General features: G+C 42.2%; 1 protein-coding gene across 1 annotated transcript in view; it reads left to right on the top strand.

Moving 5' to 3' along the window:
• Positions 1-24016, top strand: part of LOC145342123 (connector enhancer of kinase suppressor of ras 2) — a 711051-nt gene that overhangs the window by 565834 nt on the left and 121201 nt on the right. The window contains exons 16-17 of the mRNA XM_080187363.1: positions 12737-12785; positions 18113-18285. Coding sequence (XP_080043489.1) covers positions 12737-12785; positions 18113-18285 — 222 coding nt within the window. The remainder of the gene's footprint in view (positions 1-12736; positions 12786-18112; positions 18286-24016) is intronic.

Below are 24016 nucleotides of genomic sequence, written 5' to 3'. Positions count from 1 at the left end.
GTAGGGTAGTTCAGTTTAATACCATTTAAGATTTGTTAATATTTAGTCCCATCTCTTTCTCTGGAGAGGTTGTCGTCCTTCCTACCATTGATGAGAATTTGTCTAATGTAATAACCTATAATTTGTGGTATATTTAATCTAGTGTCCTTACACTGAATCAGCACAACAAAGAGCATTAATTGTATGTTGCCAAACTTCCATTCTTTGAACACAACAAAAAGAGAAGCCACAGCATTAATTATTTTGTAATCAACCTTCAACAACTGAGCGGTCAATTACACAGCTTATTTTTCTCTGTGAAAACCAGTTATTGGGGGAATGTGTATGATTCTCCAGGACTGAAGTAAACTGTCAGCCAATTTGTAGAATAGTGAAATATGTTCGAAAGCAGACAGTCCAATCATTGTCTGTATTACGTCTGCAGAGAGTGGCTGCGACAAACCTAAGTAATGCTTTCAGCTGCTTTGAGCATACATCCAGGCACTGACTTTAAATGCCACCAACTGGCTGAAGCTAGTGGGAGGGAGGGCAGAAGCAGTTAAAATGAGAATCACTTCCTCTCACTGATCCTGTTGCTGTCGCCATGTTCCTATATTAATTCACTATTTTAAACAGGTGATTTAACCAGGACTTGATCTACAGAGTCTTGGATGGGGTGAGATTGCGCCAGGTGAGGGAGTGAGTGAGGTGAGGTGGTTCTCTGGGCAAGCAAGTGTGCTAGGTAAGGGGATGTACTAGGTGAGGGGGTTTGCTGGGTGAGGGAGTGTGGAGGTGAAGGGGTGTGCACAGCCTCCCATTCATCGACTCCGTTTAACCTCTTGCTGTCTCGAAAAAGCAGCCAGCATATTTAAGAACCCCACGTACCCTCTTCCACCTTCTTCCATTGGGAAAAAGACACCAAAGTCAGAGGTCACGTACCAACCAACTCAAAAGTCTCTTCTGCCATCAGACTTTTGAATGGACCTACCTTGTATTAAGTTAATTTTTCTCTACACTCTAGCTATGAATATAACACTACATTCTGCACTTTCTCCTTTTCTTCTCCCCTGTGTACTCTATGAATGGTATGCTTTGTCTGTGTCGCTCGCTAGAAACAATATTAATGTCCAGATACATGTGACATTAATAAATCAAATCAAAATCAAATCTGCGAGGGGTTTGCCAGGTGAAGGGTTTACTGGGCAAGGGAGTCTCACAGATGAGAGAGTGTGCCCAGTGAGGGGATTTGCCAAAAGTGCGGATGAGCCAGGCAAAGGAGTATATTGAGTAAGGGAATGAGTTGGCTAGGGGATATGCTGGGCACAGGGGTTCTCTTTCAGCTAAACCTGCATCCTGAACTTTAATATTTACTTTTCAGTTATTCTCTTGGGCAGGGATGGTATTCCGGGCTTTTCAACAATGTCTTGGGTCTCCCACTCCACACTCATCATTACAGGAGCCCCCCCACCTACTCTGAACTTGACACTTGATCGTGGCAAGATCTTCAATCAGAGTAAGATACTCCTAGATTGCAGCAAGACTCCTCCCTGATCATAGCAAAGCCCTCAGCCAAAACAAGACCCTCAATCACATCAAGAACCATTCCACTGATCTCAGCAAGACTAATCCTGATCACAACAAGACCCCTTCCTTGTGAACACAGCAAGACCAACGGTTTTCATAACAAGATCCCACCTGTGAACACAGTTAAGACCATTCCACTGATCACAGCATGACCACCCCTGATCATAACAAGACCACGCCCCCATCACTCACAATCATAGCATAACAGTTTCCTGACCACAAATTACCCTTTCCAACAATCATGGCTAGACACCCCTGGCCCCCATGGAAAACAGTATTATAATCTTGACACAGACCAGCAGCATTCTTTTCTTTTTGGAAATTGAAAAATCCAGGTATTAACTAAAAGTACTAAACCACAAAGTTCACTGCTTAGAGTAAAAGAATTTTACTGCCCAATAATCAAAGAACATGAATACTAATAAGGACACCACCCTTTAACCAGTATGGTATAATAAACAGTTTCTTATGCTCTAAACTGAACTACTTAACTTAAATTTCTTTTCGTATCCATTTGACTTACACCCTCCAAAAAATCAAGTCAGAAGTCAGAAGATTAACCAGTTCACCTGAGTACTGTTCTAAAGATTTGTTTAAGGATTGAGGCCCCTTGGCTTTCCAGTTACTTTGGGCAAGGTTGTTGCTTCTAACTACTGCAGAGTTGTAGACTCCCAGTTCAATACAGACATCACTAACATCTTCAGCGCAGCCACCTCAGGTCTGAACTCCAATGGTTCTAATGTTCTTTAACTCTGGAGTGTTGCATCTTGGAACTTTCATGCTCTCTCTTGCTCTTCTTAGCTTGGCTATCCTCAAAATCCAACTCACTTTAGTAGAGTCCTTCAGTTATGAAAGATTTGACCTATTTTTTAGCCAGTAGATGGAATTTCAATTGAATTCTGGTTGAAAGATATGTTCCCTGCAATCAGCTTGTGCTAAATTAAATCGCTTGAAAACAGAATGTGGAGATGCCAGCATTGGACTAGGGTAAACACAGTAAGAAGTCTCACAACACCAGGTTAAAGTCCAACAGGTTTATTTGGTAGCTCCTGGCTTTTGTTACCAAATAAACCTGTTGGACTTTAACCTGGTGTTATGAGACTTCTTACTGTGAAAACAGAACCACAGCCAAGAATCTATTCCCCACCCCAGTAATTAACTTCTTGTTTACCTTTTTTTAACTATTGTTTATCTCACAGGCAGATTGATAATTTGGCTGAAGGCAATTTTCTTTTAACAACAAATCGGCAAATTCATCACCCCAACATAAATGATAGGTTTTCCCAAAGACATGGGCGATCACAATTGCAGCAAGACCTCTTCTCATCATAGAAAGGATTTCCTTGTTTGCACCAACACCTTCTCCTGAATTCTAATTTAGTCGTGACTGTCTTATATTATGCCCACTCCCGGTTTTCGACTCCTCCACAAAGATAAACATCTTCTCTTCATCTATACTATCAAGCCCTTTTATTAAGGTTGACTTCAATGGAAATGAAAACTGGACAAGGTCTGTAATGACTGATCCAATATTGCTCATTTTGAATGATCATCAAACTTGTATCATACCGTTGCTCACACTACCTTCTCAAGGCCAAGGGAAGTAAATGCCAACATTACCAGTGATGCTCCGAACCTAAGAATGAATATTTTGTTAAAAAATAAATTAGTCTCCATCTGTTCCATACACTGAAAGCCATTGCCTTGAATACCAACCACAAACTCTGTTCCTTGAACAACCTCTCCATCCCTGGCAACTGTCTCAAGTTGAAGCAGACTGTTCACATCCATGACCCCGACTTGAGCTCCAGACCACATACTTGTTCCATCACAAGCCTACATTCACTTCTGGAACATTGCCGGATTCCAATTCTACTTCAGCTGATCTATAGCTGAAACCCACATCTGTGTCTTTGTTACCTCTAAACTTGGCTGTTCCAATGCAGTCCTGGTTATCCTTCCAACATTCACCCTGCATAAACTTGTGCTCAGTCAAATCATTATCATTTCTGTGCTTGTTGCCTTCCATTGATTCTCCCCTCTCCATCTCTGTAACCTTCTGTCCTACAAGCCTTCAGAATTTCTGTGCTCCTCTGGCTTGTTGTCTATCCCTAATTTTAATCGCTCCTTCATGGGCAGCTATCCTTTCAACTGCCTTGATCTTAAGCACTGGAATTCCCTTCCTAGTTCATCTCTCAACTTCTCCTCTAAAATGCTCATTAAAGCTACCTTTTTGCCAAGGTTTCTGATCACCTGTCCTGTTATCTCCTGCTGTGGCTAAGCATAAAAAATGTTTTGTATACTTACAATTTTGTTAATTGCCTTGAGATGTTTTGCTGGATTGAACGTACCAAATAAATGCAAGTTGTTGTGAGGAAAAATTAACCAAGACAGAAAGAACAGTTTCCAGGGATTCCCCACAATTTTGGGAGTTTCGGTCAACTCTTGTAAACAATTCACTTCTGTCACTGGGGAGCCCTCTTTAATTTCCCATCAGTTCCAATAACCTCCATTTAAGACCTCAAGTAGAATCCCTCAGGTATCAGACCTTCCATGTTCCATGTTATTCTTGCGCTTGAACATTTTGAAAAAATTATCTCGCAACAGAAAATTGAAGATGTTAAAGCAATTTTATTTAATCCTGCAAAGTGTTTTTAGTGCTGTACCTTCCTCCAAAATGTCTCCTGCTCTGCTTAATGTTTTCATCAGCTAACTCTAACTGTTCATGGATCTTGAAAATGCTGAGAAATGCAATAACCAGGTGTAGTATGTTACACTTTCTAAGTTAATGCAAAAAGACAGTTAAGTATCTTCAAAGTGACCCAGTTTGGTTTAATATTGAAAGCTTCTACAGTGCATTTGATTGATGACTTGTTTTGCCTCCTGTAGATAAAGATATCTATACTAAATTATGCATTAAATCACCAGAAGAGAGACATTTGGCGTGTGTTTTTCAAAATAAATTCTAAAGTAATGCATCTCCTTAAGATTACCGGGTTCAATTTCAGACTGCTATACTGTCAACTGATTAGGAAACATAATGACAGGACTAGTTAGTCTGTTTCAGGAATAAACCCACTCCAGTGCAGTGCGGTTTGGCAGTCAGTGACTGCAATGCTAAATGCTGCCCTGTTCTGCAGGAAAAACCCTGGTTACTGTTTGATGCAGTAGATTTGTCAGTGTCCTGCTGCCATATGGCAGAAAGTATTCGCAACTCAATGACCAGAAATAAAAATATCTCAAGATGATATATCAAATGCCTAGGTGGGTAGTCATCCTTGTTATCTAGTTTGGTGGGTGAAAGAACAGTTCAAAAGTGAAGTTTTATTATATCATAGAACATAGAACAGTACAGCACAGTACAGGCCCGTCGGCCCTCGATTTTGTGCCGAGCTATGCCTGAACCCAAGATCAAGCTATCCCACTCCCTATCATTTGCAAATTTTCTTCTTACTCATTCTCAGAATATAAGCATCACTCAGAAGACCGGCATTTAAGCCCATTCATGATGCCCTTGAGAAGGTGGTGGTGCACCTTGGTCTTGAGTCAGTGCTGTACCATTTGGTGAAGGTACTTCCATAGTTCTGTTGGAGTGGATTTTGACCTAACAGCCAAGAAGGAACTGTAATACATATCCATATTGGGATGGTGTATGATCTGAAAGAGAGTTTGAAGATTGTGGCATTCCCCTGCATGGATTTTGCATGAACCTGCAGCTTGTGAATTTCATGGGTTTGGAAGGTGCTAACAAAAGAACTTCGATGAGTTGGTGCTGTTTGTCAAATGGATAGGAAACACTGGTGGTAGAGGGAATGGGTGTTTAAGGTGATGCATGGGATGTCCAGCAGGCAGACTGTTTTGTCCCAAATCATGTTGTGCTTCTTGAGTTGAGATAACCAAAAAGATATTGGAGGCATTAATGGTGATCTTTCAGGAATCACTGGAGTCAAGGAAGGTCCCAGAGGACTGGAAAATTGCTAAAGTAACACTCCTGTTTAAGAAGGGAGAAAGAAGGCAAAAGATAGAAAATTATAGGCCATTTGGCCTGACCTTCGCTGATGGTAAGGTTTTAGAGTCTATTATTAAGGATGAGATTTCAAAGTAATTGGAAGCGCACAGCAAAATAGGGCGAAGTTAGCATGGTTTTGTCAAGGGGATGTCTTGCCTGACAAATCTGTTAGAACTCTTTGAGGAGATAATGAGCAGGTCAGACAAAGGACACCCAATGGATGCCATCTACTTGGATTTCCAGAAGGCCTTTGACAAGGTGTCACACAGGAAGCTGCTGAATAAGATAAGAGCCCATGGCGTTAGAGGCAAGATAGTAACAGAGGTAGAAAATTGGCTGAATGGCAGAAGGTAGAGAGTGGGGATAAAAGGGTCATTTTCAGGATGGAAGCTGGTGACTAGTGGAGCTCTGCAGGGGTCAGTGTTGGATCCACAACTTTATACTTTCTACATCAATGATCTAGATGAGGGAATTGTGCCTAAGTTTGCAGATGATACAAAGATAGGTAGAGGGATAGGTAATTTTGAGGAGGCAGGTAGGCTGCAGAAGGACTTGGACAGGTTAGGAAAGAGGGTAAAGAAGTCGCAGATGGAGTACATGTGGGAAAGTGTGAGGTTATGCACATTGGTAGGAAGAATGGATATGGAGATAAGAACAGGATATGGCGCTCGGCTCATCGATCAGCAGTTCCGATGCGCCACAGCAAAAAACCGCACCGACCTCCTCAGAAGACAAACACAGGACACAGCAGACAGAGTGCCCTTCGTCATCCAGTACTTTCCCGGAGTAGAGAAGCTATGACATCTTCTCTGGAGCCTTCAACATGTCAGCGATGAAGATGAACATCTCGCCGAGACCATTCCCATACCCCCACTTCTTGCCTTCAAACAATTGCACAACCTCAAACAGACCATTGTCCGCAGCAAACTACCCAGCCTTCAGGAGAACAGGAGACACAGTGACCATGACACCACACCACCCTGCCACGGCAACCTCTGCAAGACGTGCCAGATCATCGACACGGATGTCATCATCTCATGTGAGAACACCATCCACCAGGTACATGGTACATACACTTGCAACTCAGCCAAAATTGTCTACCTAATGCGCTGCAGGAAAGGATGTCCCGAGGCATAGTAGATTGTGGAGACCATGCAGATGCCACAACAACGGATAAATGAACACCACTTGACAATCACCAGCCAAGAGTGTCCTCTTCCTGTTGGGGAACACTTCAGTGATCATGGGCATTTGGCCTCTGATCTTCGGGTAAGCGTTCTCCAAAGCGGCCTTCACGACACACAACAACGCAGAGTCTCTGAGCAGAGACTGATAGCCAAGTTCCGCACATATGAGGACAGCCTCAACCAGGATCTTGAGTTCATGTCACACGATCTGTAACTCCCACGACTTGCCTGGGCTTGCAAAATCTCACTAACTGTCCTGGCTGGAGACAAAACACATCTCTTTAACCTGTGGTAAACCATCTTTCCACTCACATTGTCTGTACCTTTAAGACTTGATTACCTGTAAAGACTTGCTTTCCAACCATTATTTTGTAAATTGAGTTTGTGTCTTTATGTGCCCTGTTTGTGAACAGAACTCCCACTTCCCTGATGATGGGGCAGCACTCCAAATGCTTATTGCTTGTGCTACCAAATAAACTTGTTGGACTTTAACCTTGTGTTGTGAAACTTCTTTCTGGGAAGAATGGAAGCGTAGACTGTTTTCTAAATGGCGAGAGAATTCAGAAATCGGAAGCACAAAGGGACTTTGGAGTCTTAGTTCAGAATTCTCTTAAAGTTAACTTTTAGGTTAAGCTGGTAGTTAGGAAGGCAAATGCAATGTTAGGATTCATTTTGAGAGGACAAGAATACAAAAACAGGGGCGTACTGCTGAGGTTTTGTAAGGCTCTGATCAGAATACATTTGGAGTATTGTGAGCAATTTTGGGCCCTGTATCTAAGGAAGGAGGTGCTGGCCCTGGAGAGGGTCCAGAGAAGTTCACGAGAATGATCCCAGGAATGAAAAGCTTGACATTTAAGGAGCTTTTGAGGACTCTAGGTCTGTACTTGATGGAGTTTAGAAGAATAAGGGGGGATCTCATTAAAATTTACAGAATAGTGAAAGGCCTGGATAGAGTGGACATGGAGAAGCTGTTTCCATTAGTAGGAGAGACTAGGATCCGAGGGCAGAGCCTTAGGATAAACAGACGACTTTTTAAAACCAAAATGGGGAGGAATTTCTTTCGCCAGAGGGTAGTGAATCTGTGGAATTCATCGCCACAGAAGGTTGTTGAAGCCAGGTCATTCAGTATTTTTAAGATAGAGATAGATAAATTCTTGATTGGTAAGGGACTCAAAAGTGACAGGGAAAAGGTGGGATAATAGGTTGGGAAACTTATCGGCCATGATTGAATGGCAGAGCAGACTCAATGGAATGGCCTAGTTCTGCTCCTGTATCTTATGGTCTTATAGTCTTTTTCCACTTATCCAGGCAAGTGGAGAATACTCAGGCACACTCCTGACTTTTGCCTTGTAGATGGTACACAGGCTTTGGCGGGTCAGGAGGTAAATCTCTCAAAATAGAATACTCAACCTTTGACCTGCTGTAGAAATCACTGAATGCATCTGTCTTGACAAGTTCAGTTTCCAACCCAAGAACATTCTTATTGCACGATGGCATATTTGGATGGGAGTTATGTTATCACACCGCTATTGACAAACATAATGATAAATCTTGCCAATTTCACAACTCAGTTCAGCTTGACCGTTTGATAGAAGCATATAGTATGCGGTCCAAAATCTCTCTGAAAGAAGAGCAACGGAATAATCTCCAAACTGTTTGCCTTGTTAGAAGGAAAGACTGACATTCAAAGCACACCTTTTGCAACTTCAGGATATTCCAAAGCACTTTACAGCCAATAAAGTATTTTTGACGTGTCGTCACTGATGTAAAATGCAGGAAATGTCTCTATTGGTAACGTGAGTTCAATTATCTTGCATGGGTGAAACTAGAGGGCTGTAATATTGCTAAAGATTGCTCTTTTCTATCATGCTATCTGATTAAAGTAGGCCTTTCTGAATAATATTCATGAATTCCATTCAAATGTAATCAATACAGCATGTTGTTTTTAGATGGCCTTTATGTGACAAGACAGAAAGTGCATCAAGCTGTCTAGCGAGCATTTGATCAAAGGATTATTCAAGACCAGCTGTGTGATATACCTTATACACAGGCTATTTATTTTTTATTTATGATGTGCACTGGTTAGAGATGATTTGAAAAGGTCCTGATCTGTTGCCTTCTGCAACTTACATAATGTGGAGAATGTACTGTTTCTGGAATAAGTCTGCCTGAATTTTGTTTTTAAGAGTGCGTTGTAAAGTTTGTCATTAAGTTCACTTGCAGTAATTCATTGCCAGTAGTTCTTTGGGAACTCTAACATACATTTTCTCAGAACAGATTTTGTAGTACTGAGTGTATCACAATACTGTGTATCATAGTTTTGTCGCTTGTCTTGTAATCCAGAGACTCATGGTAATGCTGTGATGACCGGGGTTCAAATTACACCACAGCAGGTGGTGAAATTTAAATTCAATAAAAAAACTTGGAATTAAAAGTCTAATGGTGACTATAAAACCATTGTTGATTGTCATAAAAACCCACCTGATTCACTAATGTCCTTTAGGGAAGGAAATTTGCCATTCTTATCCAATCTGACCTACATATGACTCCAGATTCACAACATGTGGTTAACTCTTAACTGCCCTCCAAAATGGCCTAGCAAGCCATTCAGTTCAAGGGGCAATTAGTGCTGGGCAACAGCTGATCACGCATATTGACACAGACATCAAGTAAAAAGCATTCCAAACATGATTTTGTAAATTGAGTTTGTGTCTTTATATGCCCTATATGTGAACTGAAATCCCACCACCCTGACGAAGGAGCAGCACTTCAAAAGCTGGTGTCTTTTGCTACCAAATAGACCTGTTGGACTTTAACCTGGTGTTGTGAGACTTCTTACAGCTGCTGGCCCAACCAGCGAATCCCACAGCCCATGAAAGAATAAAGAAAAAAAAATTACATAGAATTATATAGAATTTGCAGCACAGATGATTTGTTTCAATGGCATTGGTGCTATATGGCAAACTCCCTCTCACCCTACTTCATCAAGCCTTATTGGCATATCCTCTATTCCTTTTTCTTTATGCACTTACCTAGTTTTCCTTTAAATTGTGTATGCTTTTTGTCTAAACTACTCCTTGTGCCAGCAAGTTCCACATTCTAACCACCTTCTGACTATATAGAAGTTTCTCCTGATTTTTTTAATTGAATTTATTGATGACTTTCTTATATTTATAGCCTCTAGTTTGGTTTCTCCCACAAGTGGAAATGTCTCTCTAGTCTTTATGCTGTAGACTTACCATTGAGGTTTACGGCTTAGATGGAGGCAATTTATTCTATTGTATCCGCATTGCAAAACTAATCCCACTGCTCAAAGCTTTGCATTTTCCTGGACATCAAATATTTATTCCAGTGCATAAGCGCAGTAGGTTGAAAATGAATATATAAAACTGGAGTTACTTTGTTTCTTTTCTGTGTTTTCAGCTACTAGCAATAGGAATTATGGGAATGTAATTGGCTACCGGTAATTGAGGGAAACAGGCTTTTAGCAAATTGGCAGCTCATTTTGCACAGTGCCTAGTGATAAAGGAACACAAAGGCTCAACATTGATTAGCCCTCACCCCCTTTCATCCTCCTACATGCCCCGTTCATGCCATCTCATGCCTCTCACCCACTTTCTCAGGTCCCTCATGTTTCTTGTGTCAGACTCTGCCCTTCTATAAACCTCTTACATCCTCTCAACCTTCATGCCAACCTGTAAAACATCTGCTGATTCACCAGGAGCACATTTCAGAAAAAGTCAAATTTCATCCCAAGTATGTTTATGGTTATGTGGAAAGTAGCAGTTTATTTTTTAAAAAATCTTTTGAAAAGACATTGGCCTGGATTTTCTCGGGTTGACTTGAAAGCCTTTTAAAAATGGAGGGCAGGCCCCAATTCCAAGATTCTCGACCCCATTCCTGTACATTTGGCTGAGAACTCAAACCTCTATTAAAATAACAAAACATCTGCACCCCAGAGGAAACATTGTTTGATTGACAACTCAGGCTATCTTGTCTCTGCGGCCAATTTCGCAATCATTGTTGACAACTTAAATGGGTTTCAAGTGTTTGTGTTTTATGTTGTTTGAAACTTGAAAGGGCCTGGATGATTGACACTTTATTAGCTTGCCATGGGTCCAAACATTTAATAGAATCCATTTTTTCAAAGTTTTTTTTATACATGCCACATTACACTGAGGAGTTCATTAGCAGTAGAAAGTATACAGTGTGCCAATGGGCATGGAAGTCCAGAGTCTGACATAGGGGACTTGACAGCCTGAGGAGCTTGGGGAAAACGTAAAGATTGGCATAGGGAGCTTTGAGGAAATGGATGGAAGGGCAGAGGTTGGCATGAAGGTTGAGAGGATGTAAGAGGTTTATAGAAGGGCAGAGTCTGGCACAAGGAACATGAGGGACCTGAGAAAGTGGGTGAGAGGCATGAGATGGCATGAACGGTGCATGTAGGAAGATGAAAGGGGGTGAGGGCTAATCAATGATGAGCCTTTGTGTTTTCTTTCACTGGGGCAAATTTCAATGGCACCAAGGCGAGCGATTTAAGCTATCCACCTTGCCAACCAGCAGCCCCTGTGGCTGCCTCCAGACTTCAACTGGCCCAACTCCAGGTTGCATCTGACCCTCAGCAATGAAGTTCCTGCTTTGGTGGGCACTTTCTCCCATGGTTGGTGTGTTGAGCTGTGAACTGTCCTGATTTCCCCTATCTGCCTCGAGGATGACAATTCAGCCCATTGTCTTTATCAAAACAATGAATAGAGGATAGTCCAAAGGCCACCTCAGTTAATATCACATGCAAGCATTCCACTCATATTCTTATAAGATTCTGTGATAAAGTTTGTGTTCCCTAACTTCAGTTGTCAAAACACAGAAATCTTTTCATACAATTATTGAGGTGAATGTTTGCCTTTAGTGCAGCCAATGAATAGGTTTGAATCAGGACCACATATCAAGAATTCAAGCAGGTGTGCCATCAGATCCTCATTTTTCTGCCTATTTTAATGAAGTGAAGATCAAGCTCCTCAATTCGTGCGCACACCTGAGCTCCCCACAAACAGAATGGTTGGGTGATCTGATTGTGGTGTTTAAAAGACGAAAAGGGATTTGATAGGGTCGATCCAGAGAAGCTGTTTAATCTTGTGGGGGAAATCCAGATCAAGGTGGCTCAGTCTTAAAATTAGAGCCAAACGATTCAGAAATAGATTCAGGAAGCACTTCAAAGGTTAGTGGAAATCTGGAATTACTCCTCACCAAAAGTGATGGATGCTGGGGCCAGGTCAGTTGGAAATTTTGAGACTATGATTGGTAGATTTTTCTGAGTAAGGGTGTCAAGGAATGTTGATTAAAGGCAGGTGAAGTTGAGTTTGGGTTGAGCCATGATCTACTGAGTGATGGAACAGACTCAAAGGGCTGAATGAGCTACTCTTGTTTCTATGCTCCAATTTCCCCGAGTGGCTTTTTATGTTTAGCTTGACAGATATATATAAGAAAGACAGATGTATCACATTCAAACTTATGCCTGCAAATGGAATCTTGAAATGATTTTTGTAGTTCCTTTGTAATAATGTGAGCTTCTGTTACCTTTCTCAGTGACTTTAAAGGTTGTATTCTTACTGATTGCTGATTTTTGAGATTGTATAGATGATGTTTGTGTCTGCGCTGAATTCCCTGGTAGTCTTCCTCATGTCGACTGATGATGGTTTCCCAGACATCGCCCTCAGCATGCAGTCATATCTTGAACCCTTCTGGCTCTCACCAGTATTTATGTGGTTTTAGCACTGAAAAACACCAACATCAGCACCTACACCAGTAGGATTGACTGCAGAGTAATTCATGTGATAGATAAATTATAAGACATCAAATGAAATAGCTTTTTGTATAAACTTGATGATTGACACCCTTTCTCATTGTGCTTTCTGCTATGTACAAAGCATTCGTGCATTGGCTTTAAATGTTTAATTATCCTTTTTTTTGCTTTATACAGTCTTTTCATTACGCCTCTCTGAGGTCAAAAACCAAAAAGAGACCTAAAGGTAAGAAACATATGAGTTTGTCAGTTTAAATTAAATCATTGAAAATAGCAGGACAAGTTGATAGGATTGTTTACAAAAAACATGCAATGTCTTTGGCGTTATAAATAGAAGCATCAAGGAGTGAAGCAAGCAACAAGTTATGGTAAAACTTCATAAATCACTGAGTAGCCCTCACCTGGAAGATTGGGCTAAATTCGGGGCAACACTTCAGGAAGGATGCCAAACCTTCAAGATGTTGCAGAAGAGATTTACAAGAATGATAACAAGGTTCCTATGTGGAATGACCAGAGAATTTGAGATTATTCTCCTTAGGCAGAGAGGATTAAGGAATATTTAATAAAGTTGTTCTAAATATGAGGGAAACAGTTTCCACTGGTAGAAGGTTCATAGTGTCATTGAGATATACAGCATGGAAACAGGCCCTTCGGCCCAACTTGTCCATGCCGGCCAGAGTTCTTAAACTGAACTGGTCCCATTTGCCTCTGTTTGGCCCATATCCCTCTAAATCTTTCTTATCCATGTACCTGTCCAAATGTATTTTTAATGTGGTAATTGTACTCATCTATACCACCTCCTCTGGCAGCTCATTCCATATGCACACCATGTTTCACCCTCTGTGTGAAAAAGTTCTCCTTCAGGTTCCTTTTAAATCTTTCCCTTCTCACCTTAAATTTATGCTGTCTAGTTTTGGACCCCCTTATCCTGGAAAAAGGCAAAGAGCAAAGAAAAGCACAGCACAGGAACAGGCCCTTCAGTCCTTCAAACCTGTGCTGATCATGATGCCCTAACTAAACTAAACAAAAGCTCTGTCTTTACTTGGTCTATATACCTCTATTCCCTCCCTATTCATGTACCCTTCCAGATGCCTCTTAATTGTTTCTAATGTGCCTGCTTCCACCAACTACTCTAGCAGCATATTCCAAACACGCCTTGGCTATTCACCTTATCTATGTCCCTCATGATTTTATAAATCTTCATAAGATCCTCATCCTCCTATGCTCCAGGGAAAAAAGTCCTACCGCATACAGTCTCTCCTTATAATTCAAATCTTCCAGTCCCAGTAACATTCTTGTAAATCTTCTTTCACCCTTTCCAGTTTAATAACATCCTTCCTATAGCAGGGTGACCAAAATTGTGCGCAGTACTCCAAATGTGGCCTTACCAATGTCTTGTACAGTTGTAACATAACGTCCCAGCTCCTGTACTCAGTGCTCTGAGCGATGAAGGCATGTGTGTTAAAAGACATCTCCATGACCCTGTCGACCTGTGAGGTCATTTTCAAGGAACTATATACCTGTATCCTTTGGTGTCTCTATTCGACAACACTTTTCAGGGCCCTAACATTAACTGTAAGATAACCTTCTTCAATGTCCACTACACCAGCAATTTTGGTGTCATCTGCAAACGTATTAACCAGGCCTCTTATATTCTCATCCAAATGGTTTACATGAATGACAAATATGATAAACAACAGTGGACACAGTAATGATCACTGCTGGTCACAGGCCTCCACTCTGAAAAACAATTCTCCATCACCACTCTCTGTCTCCTATCACAAGCCAATTTTATATCCAATTGGTGAGTTCTCCCTGGATCCAATGTGATCTAACCTGACTGACCAATCTACCTTGCGTATCTTGTCAAAGGCCTTACTAAAGTCCATGTTGATTCGTCAGCTGCATTGGCATCATCTATTTTCTTGGTCACCCCTTCAAAAAACTCTCTCAAATTTGTAAGACATGATTTCCCATGCACAAAACTGTCCTGACTAACCCTAAACATTCCTTGCCTATCCAAATGCATGAAGATCCTGTCCCAAAGAATCCCCTCCTACAACTTACCCACCAGTTTGTAGTTCCCTGCCTTTTCTCTGCCACCTTTCTTAAATAATGGCACAATATTTGTCTCCCTCCAGTCTTCCAGCACCTCATGCATGGCTATCGATGATACAAATGTCTCCGCAATTTCTCCCCTAGCTTCCCACAATGCCCTGAAATACACTGGATATGGTCCTGGGTATTTATATATCTTTATGTGTTTTAAGAACTTCAGCACCTCCTCTTCTATCGTGGACACTTTTCAAGATATCACTATTTACTTCCCCAACTTCCCTAGCTTTCATGTTTTTTCCACAGTAAATACTGATAAGAAATATTCGTTTAGGATCTCATCCATCTCCTGTGGTTCCACACAGAGATGACCTTGTTGATTTTTAAGGGGCCCTATTCTCTGCAATCATGGGATATAGATTTAAGATAATTAAGGCTAAAGAACCATCAGAAGATGAATAGAATGTGTTGTATGGAGCAAGCTGTTGTGCTGTACAATGTTAATGTTAGCAGATTCAATATTAGTTTTCCAAAAGGATTGGATAAATAATTGAAAGGTAAACATGTGGAGGACAATGGGGAAAGTATTAGGGAAGTGGGAATGAATAGTTGGCTCTTTCATCAAACTCACAGAAGCACAATGGGCTGATTGGCATCCTCTGCTGTACGGTGCTAGATGTCTGAAAACTACTGCATTGTCGATCAGTTTCAGAAGAAATGCTGAGCCTTGGTAGCATTACATTCTTTCAGATGTTATTGAACTAGGTGTCATCTTCAGCAATACTTCAAATCATAATTTTTATGCCATTTGGTAATTGTTTCACATATTGTTCTTTCTGCAAGATGTATTTAGGATGCAATCTTGGAGATTGCTGCTAATTAAATTGTTATCACTTTTGATCTGCCGTGCCTGTAGCCAGCATAGGTTAAATGATAGGAGTGTGATGAGAATGCAAATCAGAACATCTTTAAAATATATAGACAAGCGCACTGCTTAAGCCAGCTGTTCCTGACTGCACGTCTGAACTCCCTTTCCTCTGGTCGAGCCACTGTCGATTTTGTATACATTTCCCAATCAGCAGCCACAGCTGCCAAAGCTAACCAGTCCACAATCCCACTGCACAATGTACAGTAGTATCAGCAAATCATAACTGGTTTTCATTCATTCAAAAATAATTCAGTGTAGCCTCAAGGGCAATGGAAATCCTTAAAACAAAGGATCAATTGAAAGATCTGAGTCTCAAAAAGCTCCAACTGACAACCTTTAGGGGCAGAAAGTCCTTTGTGAAAAATTACGTCCTGATTTTGCTCATAAATGGTTTGTCTCTGATTTTATGGTAATAAAATAGCTCTCGATTCCCACAGGATAAAATAGCTTCTCAGTATCTACTCTTAATTAGTTTAAATATCTCACCAAGTTCATCCCCCAGTTTCCTATATTCAGGGAATACAAACAAAGTTTATGCAATTTGTCCTCATAATGCAACCCTCTAAATCCTCAGTGTAATTCTGGTGAATCGATGTTACTCTCTTCCCAAGGCAAACTTATCTTTCCTGAGGTGCAGTTTCTGCAGAAACCAGATGGAGTCTGACCAGATTATATATAACTCAAGCATAACTTCCTTCCCTCACGATAAAGGCTAACAAGCCATTAGCTTCTTTAATGACTTTTTATCCCCGTCTAGTGGCTTTAATGATTTGTGACACCATTACTATTGGCATCCTTGAAATAATTAATTACCTGTGTGGAGGGAACCAACACTTGCATATTTAATACTCATCTGTGCATTGGTCAAAATTAATTAGAATCTTTCAAACGTAAAAGCCTATGTAAAAAAAATTATGAAATTTCATTGGGATATGTGAAAGTCATAAATATGGGCATTAAATGTCAAACCTGTTTGACAACAATCATGTTTGAAACCGGAAGTGGCTTCAATTTATGTGTGTATTTTAATTTGTTTCAATTCTGAATGCGGTCCTTTAGTTTTTGTGGATCTTGGTAAGTCACGCAATCCTTTTCCAGTGAGGAGAATTTACCAGTTGTGGGCTTGAATGCTCCCACCTTTTCTGAAGGAATATAGGAAATCAATAATAGCTTTAATTTATTATCACAGAGCAGACAAGCAATCCTAATAAACTAAAGTAACATTAGCCTTGAAAGGTCTGTTGCCCTTATTAGTGACGAGTGCGTAACATGCTTGGATGTTCCTTTGTCTGTCATTTTATTGCCACCCATGCAGTCTGTCCTGTAGAATCCATTCTATTAATCACCTCATTCTCCCCTCATTTACCAGCTTCCCTTCCCTTCCTAGCTTATCTGTTCAGGTACTGAGTGAAGTTTGGGGTTAATTTGAGCCAAGATTGATGCCAGGATTGATGCACAATCAGTCAAACATGGATACAATTGAGCCTGGTTGGGTTGACAGCAGCTGTCAGCTCAGAAGCCTACACGGGGAGCAGGTGCGATTTGTCAAGCCCACTGGAACTTAAAGCTGTGATCAGAGAGAACATAAGAACATAAGAAATAGGAGCAGGAGTAGGCCATCTAGCCCTTCAAGCCTGCCCCGCCATTCAATAAGATCATGGCTGATCTGTCGTGGCTCAGTTCCACATTCCCGCCCTCTCCCCATAACCCTTAATCCCCTCTCTTATCAAAAACCCATCAACCCGCTTCTTAAAAATATTTAGCGAGGTAGCCTCCACCACTTCAACGGGCAGAGAATTCCAGAGATTCACCACCCTTTGAGTGAAGAAATTCTTCCTCAACTCCATTCTAAACCGCCCCCCCTTTATCTTGAGGCTGTGCCCCCTAGTCCTACTGTCCTTTCTGAGCGGGAAGAGTCTCTCCACCTCTATCCTATCTATCCCATTCATCATCTTATACGTCTCAATGAGATCTCCCCTCATTCTTCTAAACTCTAACGAGTACAAGCCTAGTTTATTCAGCCTCTCCTCATAGCTCAACCCCCTTAACTCCGGCATCAGCCTAGTAAACCTCCTCTGCACTCCCTCCAAGGCCAAAATATCCTTGCATAAGTACGGCGCCCAAAACTGCACACAGTACTCCAGCTGCGGCCTCACCAATGCCCTATACAGCCGCAGCAAGACCTCCCTACTTTTATATTCAATCCCCCTCGCGATGAAGGCCAGCATCCCATTAGCCTTCCTGACCACCTGCTGCACCTGCAAGCTGGGTTTTTGCGACTCATGCACAAGGACCCCGAGGTCCCTCTGCACCGTCGCCTGCTGCAGTTTTTCTCCACGTAAGTAATAATCCTTCCTACCATTATTCCTACCAAAGTGGACCACCTCGCACTTGCCAACATTAAATTCCATTTGCCATTTCCTGGCCCACTCGCCCAGCCTATCTAGCTGTACTCCATCAAGCCACCACTATGTCCCTCAGTGATATTGCTCTAAATTGATGTGCATGTTAACATGGTGTTGCATACTCTCTTTCTACACGCAGTTTAATTTTTTTGTTCTCTGCATCAGGTTCTCTAACTGGTGGCAGCAGGAGGCGGATTTCCTGTAAGGACTTGGGCCATGGAGACTGTGAGGGCTGGCTGTGGAAGAAGAAAGATGCCAAAGGATACTTCACTCAGAAATGGAAAAAATATTGGTTCATTCTGAAGGAAGCTTCACTCTACTGGTACACAAACCAAAATGTAAGGGACATACTCCTTCCTTTGCTCTTCTGTTATCCAAAAGAGGGGAAAAAACTAAAAGTCTCTGTGCAAAGTTGAATAAAACAAAGTTATTCTGTGACATGCAAAGGTGGCTACATTCTCCCAGCTTTCTGTTGCTCTTAAAAAGAATGATAAAAGTAGGGAGGTCTTGCTGCGGCTGTATAGGGCATTGATGAGGCCGCAGCTGGAGTACTGTGTGCAGTTTTGGTCGCCGTACTTACGCAAGGATATTTTGGCCTTGGAGGGAGTGCAGAGGAGGTTTACTAGGCTGATACCGGAGTTGAGGGGGTTAAGCTATGAGGAGAGGCTGAATAAACTAGGCTTGTACTCGTTAGAGTTTAGAAGAATGAGGGGAGATCTCATTGAGACATATAAGATGATGAATGGGATGGATAGGATAGAGGTGGAGAGACTCTTCCCGCTCAGAAAGGACAGTAGGACTAGGGGGCACAGCCTCAAGATAAAGGGGGGGTGGTTTAGAACGGAGTTGAGGAGGAACTTCTTCACTCAAAGGGTGGTGAATCTCTGGAATTCTCTGCCCGTTGAGGTGGTGGAGGCTGCCTCGCTAAATATTTTTAAGACGCGGGTTGATGGGTTTTTGATAAGCGAGGGGATTAAGGGTTATGGGGAGAGGGCGGGAATGTGGAACTGAGCCACGACAGATCAGCCATGATCTTATTGAATGGCGGGGCAGGCTCGAAGGGCTAGATGGCCTACTCCTACTCCTATTTCTTATGTTCTTATATGGAGTAAATACTTTGGACACTTCGCAGTTTTTTGAACATGGGTCCTGACAAATTACCATTATTTCCTTATTCTCTCAAAAATTTATGAATTCTGAGTACAATAACTTGTGCCAATTTTTCCTTCTCCATTGTAATTGGTGAGCAGCAGAGATTGCTCTCTTTGTTTTCACATGTCTGATTAATGTTTTAGAACCATAGTCAGAAATCTGACCGAATGCTCCACACCAACTTCAAACGCTGCCAGGGTGGCTTTGACTTTGAGGAAAATATTTCCGTATTCTGCCTCCACCTCCCGCCATGTTACACTTCCACACATAATCCCATCACTCCGATCCCCAGAATAGCCTCAAAAGGAATCCCCTTATCCTTCTCCCTTGGGATTGTGGGTTAACTATTCAACACCAATTATTTATTTACAAGAAACAAATCCACAAATCAAAGCTACAATCATTGAATCCCTACATTACAGAAGGAGGCCACTTAGCCCACCAGTTCTACGCCAACAATCCCACTCAGGCCCTATCCCTAAAACTTCATGTATTTAGCTAGTCCCCCTGACGCCTTGGGGCATTTTAGCATGGCCAATCCACCTAAATCAAATAAAGGACAGGTCATCAACATAACCAGTAGATTTACAATGACTGAGAATAATAAGCAATAGGCTGGAATGTACACAGAAGTCCTAAGTGTGCCATCAAGTTTAAATAGCATATTCTGGAAATACTCCCATATTTAGGCAGTATCTGTGGAAAGATTGGCTGATTGTGGTGGGGGAGGTTGATCAGGTGCCAATCCCAGTGTTGGGAGTGAGGGGAGGATCAGAGGCCTAGATGGACGGTGGTTATTGGAGGGAAAAATGGAGGCTTGGATGGGGAGCGAGGTGGAGGCGGGGTATGGAGGTATCAGAGGCTGCATAGAAATGGGTTTGGGATGTGCCTAATTGCAGCATTTGCTCAGGCAAGCATACTGAATCCAGAACATACGTGTAAAAACCTGAATCTGGTCCCCAGGTTCCTGGGGCTCACAGCCTCGTTATCATATTTAAATTATCAGTCTGCTTCTTTGGGATGGGTCGACTGACCAGCGCTTTCCAGCCTAAGTTATAGCCAGAAATGAATGGGAGGGATGAATTAACTGACTCTTTCCGCCATGCTGCCCGCAACAGTCAAAAAGTCAATCAACACCTAGCCAACTTTAAGTCTGGTTGTCCTGCAATAATAATTTTCATGGGGTTGCCTTAATTACTTAAGAGTGGAGCTTCTGCCTCTCATGGATGCAAAGATATGTTTTCAGGAGCTGCGGCAATCTAATTGGTCAGCTGCTCAGCAGTCCATACAGTAGCTGAATAATAGTGGCCATTGCTGGGACGACACGCAGGCCCAGAAAGAAAAGACACGTCCAAAATTCTAGCATTTCACCTGCCCCAGGAATTGTCGTGGGCGAGACAGAAAATTTGATGGACTATTAAGGGTGCGTTGAGTCGGGCGGGAATTGGGATGCGCTTGGATGGAGAATCCATGGCTTCTTGAAGGTAAATCTGGCTATTTTGGTCAGGCAGAAATTGGAGACCCCATCAAGGTGGTGGGGAACAGGTGAAGTGTTGGGTTTTTTAAGTTTAAAGTTTTTAGGTTTTGAGTTTATTTATTGGTGTCACAAGTAAGCCAACCTTAACACTACAATGCAGTTCCAGTAAAAAATCCCCTAGTCACCATACTCCAGTGCCTGTTTGGGTACACTGAGGGTGAATTCAGCACCTGACAAATCTTTTGAACTTGTGGAAGGAAATCGGAGTACCTGAAGGAAACCCACACAGACATGGAAAGAAAGTGCAGATTCTGCACAGACAGTGACCCAAACTGGGAATCAAACCTGGATCCCTGGCGCTGTGAGGCAGCAGTGCTAACCTCTGTGCCACTTTTTTAAGAGGCGAAGCAGGGAAGGCACTAAGTGGGTGGGGGGGGTGGTAGGTTCAGGAGGCTGCTGCCTCCGATGGGCACAGGAGAACACTCTCACCCCACCCCCACTCCCATCCCCTCATCAAAAAGTAGGTAACCCACCTTCTTCCTGTCAATGCTGCTGAACTGCTTGCCATTTGCTATTTCTTTTTCTTCCCAAGCTGGATCAGAAGTTGCAGCAAATGAAATAAGTGGCAGGGAATTGGCCATTTAAGGGCTTCAATAGACCTAAGGCCAGGCTGGTTACCTGATGTCTGACCCACCCCCTAACATGGGAACAGGTTGGGGATGGTGGAAAGGTAACAGCCTGGCCACCCCTTTTGTTTACATGCTCCCTGCCTTCAAATAGAAGGCAGGGGGCATGGGAAGGGCCCATTAAATTCACCCCATTAACTGTTTCTCTCCCTACAGAAGCTGCCAGACCTGCTGAGAATTTCCAGTACTTTTTGTCATTATTTCAGTTTGGCATCGGTCATATTTTGCGTTTATGTTACTTACTTATGTTTAATTAAGTAAAGTGTGCCATTTATGTCTCATTGTTAATATCCACCACCACTAATATAAACAGTTTTGATGCTGATTTGGTAATCATGTGATGACAGAAGCAAATGCAATCCTTTTTATTTTTAATCAACATTTTGTCTCACCTGTATCACCTTGGTATCATCAAGCTGCTTCATATAGGATAGGATGATACTGAGCATCGTGGAAGAGCTAAGACGGGAAGATCCTAAAAAGTTAGAGGGTGGTGTATTGGGTGAAGCTTTCAGGAACTGAGCGTGAAAAAGCTGCGACTATTGAAGGCATTGCCAGCGAATGGAGCAGAGAGCCAGAGAATCAAAGTGGTTAGGAAACAACATAGGGCTGTAGAAGATTGGAGGAGTAGGGTGAGTTCTTGGAAGAATTTGTAAAATCTTTATTCTTTCATGGGATATGGGCGTCATTTGTCATCCAGCCCTAATTGCCTTTGAATCGAGTGGTTTGCTAAATCATTTCAGAGGGCAATTAAGAATCAACCACATCCTGTGGATCTAGATAGGCTGGGCGAATGGGCCAGGAAATGGCAAATGGAATTTAATGTTGGCAAGTGTGAGGTGGTCCACTTTGGTAGGAAGAATGGTAGGAAGGACTATTACTTACGTGGCGAAAAACTGCAGCAGGCGACGGTGCAGAGGGACCTCGGGGTCCTTGTGCATGAGTCGCAAAAACCCAGCCTGCAGGTGCAGCAGGTGGTCAGGAAGGCGAATGGGATGCTGGCCTTCATAGCGAGGGGGATTGAATATAAAAGTAGGGAGGTCTTGCTGCAGCTGTATAGGGCATTGGTGAGGCCGCAGCTGGAGTACTGTGTGCAGTTTTGGGCGCCGCACCTGCGCAAGGATATTTTGGCCTTGGAGGGAGTGCAGAGGAGGTTTACTAGGCTGATACCGGAGTTGAGGGGGTTGAGCTATGAGGAGAGGCTGAATAAACTAGGCTTGTACTCGTTAGAGTTTAGAAGAATGAGGGGAGATCTCATTGAGACGTATAAGATGATGAATGGGATGGATAGGATAGAGGTGGAAAGACTCTTCCCGCTCAAAAAAGACAGTAGGACTAGGGGGCACAGCCTCAAGATAAAGGGGGGGCAGTTCAGAACGGAGTTGAGGAGGAACTTCTTCACTCAAAGGGTGGTGAATCTCTGGAATTCTCTGCCCGTTGAAGTGGTGGAGGCTGCCTCGCTAAATATTTTTAAGAAGCGGGTTGATGGGTTTTTGATAAGAGAGGGGATTAAGGGTTATGGGGAGAGGGCGGGAAAGTGGAACTGAGCCACGACAGATCAGCCATGATCTTATTGAATGGCGGGGCAGGCTCGAAGGGCCAGATGGCCTACTCCTGCTCCTATTTCTTATGTTCTTATGTTCTTATGAAGTCACATCGAGGCCAGATCACCTAGGATGGGAAGGATTTCCTTCCTTAAAGAACATTAGTGAACCAGATGGGTTCTTATAAAGATCAAGTATAATTTCATGGTCACCGTTATTGAGACTAGTTTTCTAATTTCAGATTTTTAGTAATTGAGTTTAAATTCCACCATTTGCCATCGTGGGATTTGAACCCCACATAAAGAGCCCATATATAAGAACAAAAGATTTTGAATTCAATTTAGAGCCCTCACTAATTAAAACGAGCAGTTGTTTATGTTGACTAAAATGTGATAACCATTAACCTGTTATATTAACATCAATTTGAAACTTGCCAATTAAAGCTCTTGCAGTGCTCTAGTTAGTTCAACAGAAACAGCTGTGTTTACTCGCAGGTTCACACCTCGTTACAGTGTAATGCATGCAAGAAGAAACATAAGTAAATAACACCTTTTGTGTAAAGTCTTTCCAAGCACCTCAATTTTCACCTTTTTCATTGATAGTAGACAGATTTATGGATCTCCTACTGTTTATAGATCCTTTGGGAGAAAATGTTGTTGAGATTTATATTGAACGTTGCACAGCTCCTTGGTGTGATGTGGATAACAAAACAGCAATGTTAGTAATCCACCTATTGTTGAGCAGTGTGCATGGAGAAATTGGTGAGGTGTGAAGGTTAATTTGTTGTAAGGTTATTTGGGGTTTCGTTAAAAGGCCTGGATACTTGTATAGTTGAACATGAATTGTGTATTGTTTACACACAACCATATATATAGAACATACAGCACAGTACAGACCCTTTGGCCCTCGATGTTGTGCAGAGCAGTGGAACCTATCTAATGACCCTCTAACCTAAACTATTCCAATGTTATCCATATGCCTATCCACTGACCATTTGAAGGCCTTTAAAGTTGGCGAGTCCACAACAGCTGCAGGCAGGGCATTCTACGCCCTTACTACCCTCTGAGTAAAGAACCTACCTCTGACATCCATCCTATAATTACCACCCCTCAATTTAAAGCTATGTCCCCTCGTGTTAGCCATCACCATCCGAGGAAAAAGGCTCTCACTGTCCACCCTATCTAACCCTCTGATCATCTTGTATGCCTCA

This window comes from Carcharhinus amblyrhynchos, chromosome 4 (genome assembly GCF_965287045.1).
Source record: "Carcharhinus amblyrhynchos chromosome 4, sCarAmb.v2.hapA, whole genome shotgun sequence".
Classification (NCBI taxonomy): Eukaryota; Metazoa; Chordata; class Chondrichthyes; order Carcharhiniformes; family Carcharhinidae; genus Carcharhinus; species Carcharhinus amblyrhynchos.
The sequence above is the reverse complement of the archived record's forward strand: the minus strand, read 5'-3'. Positions and strand labels throughout refer to the sequence as shown.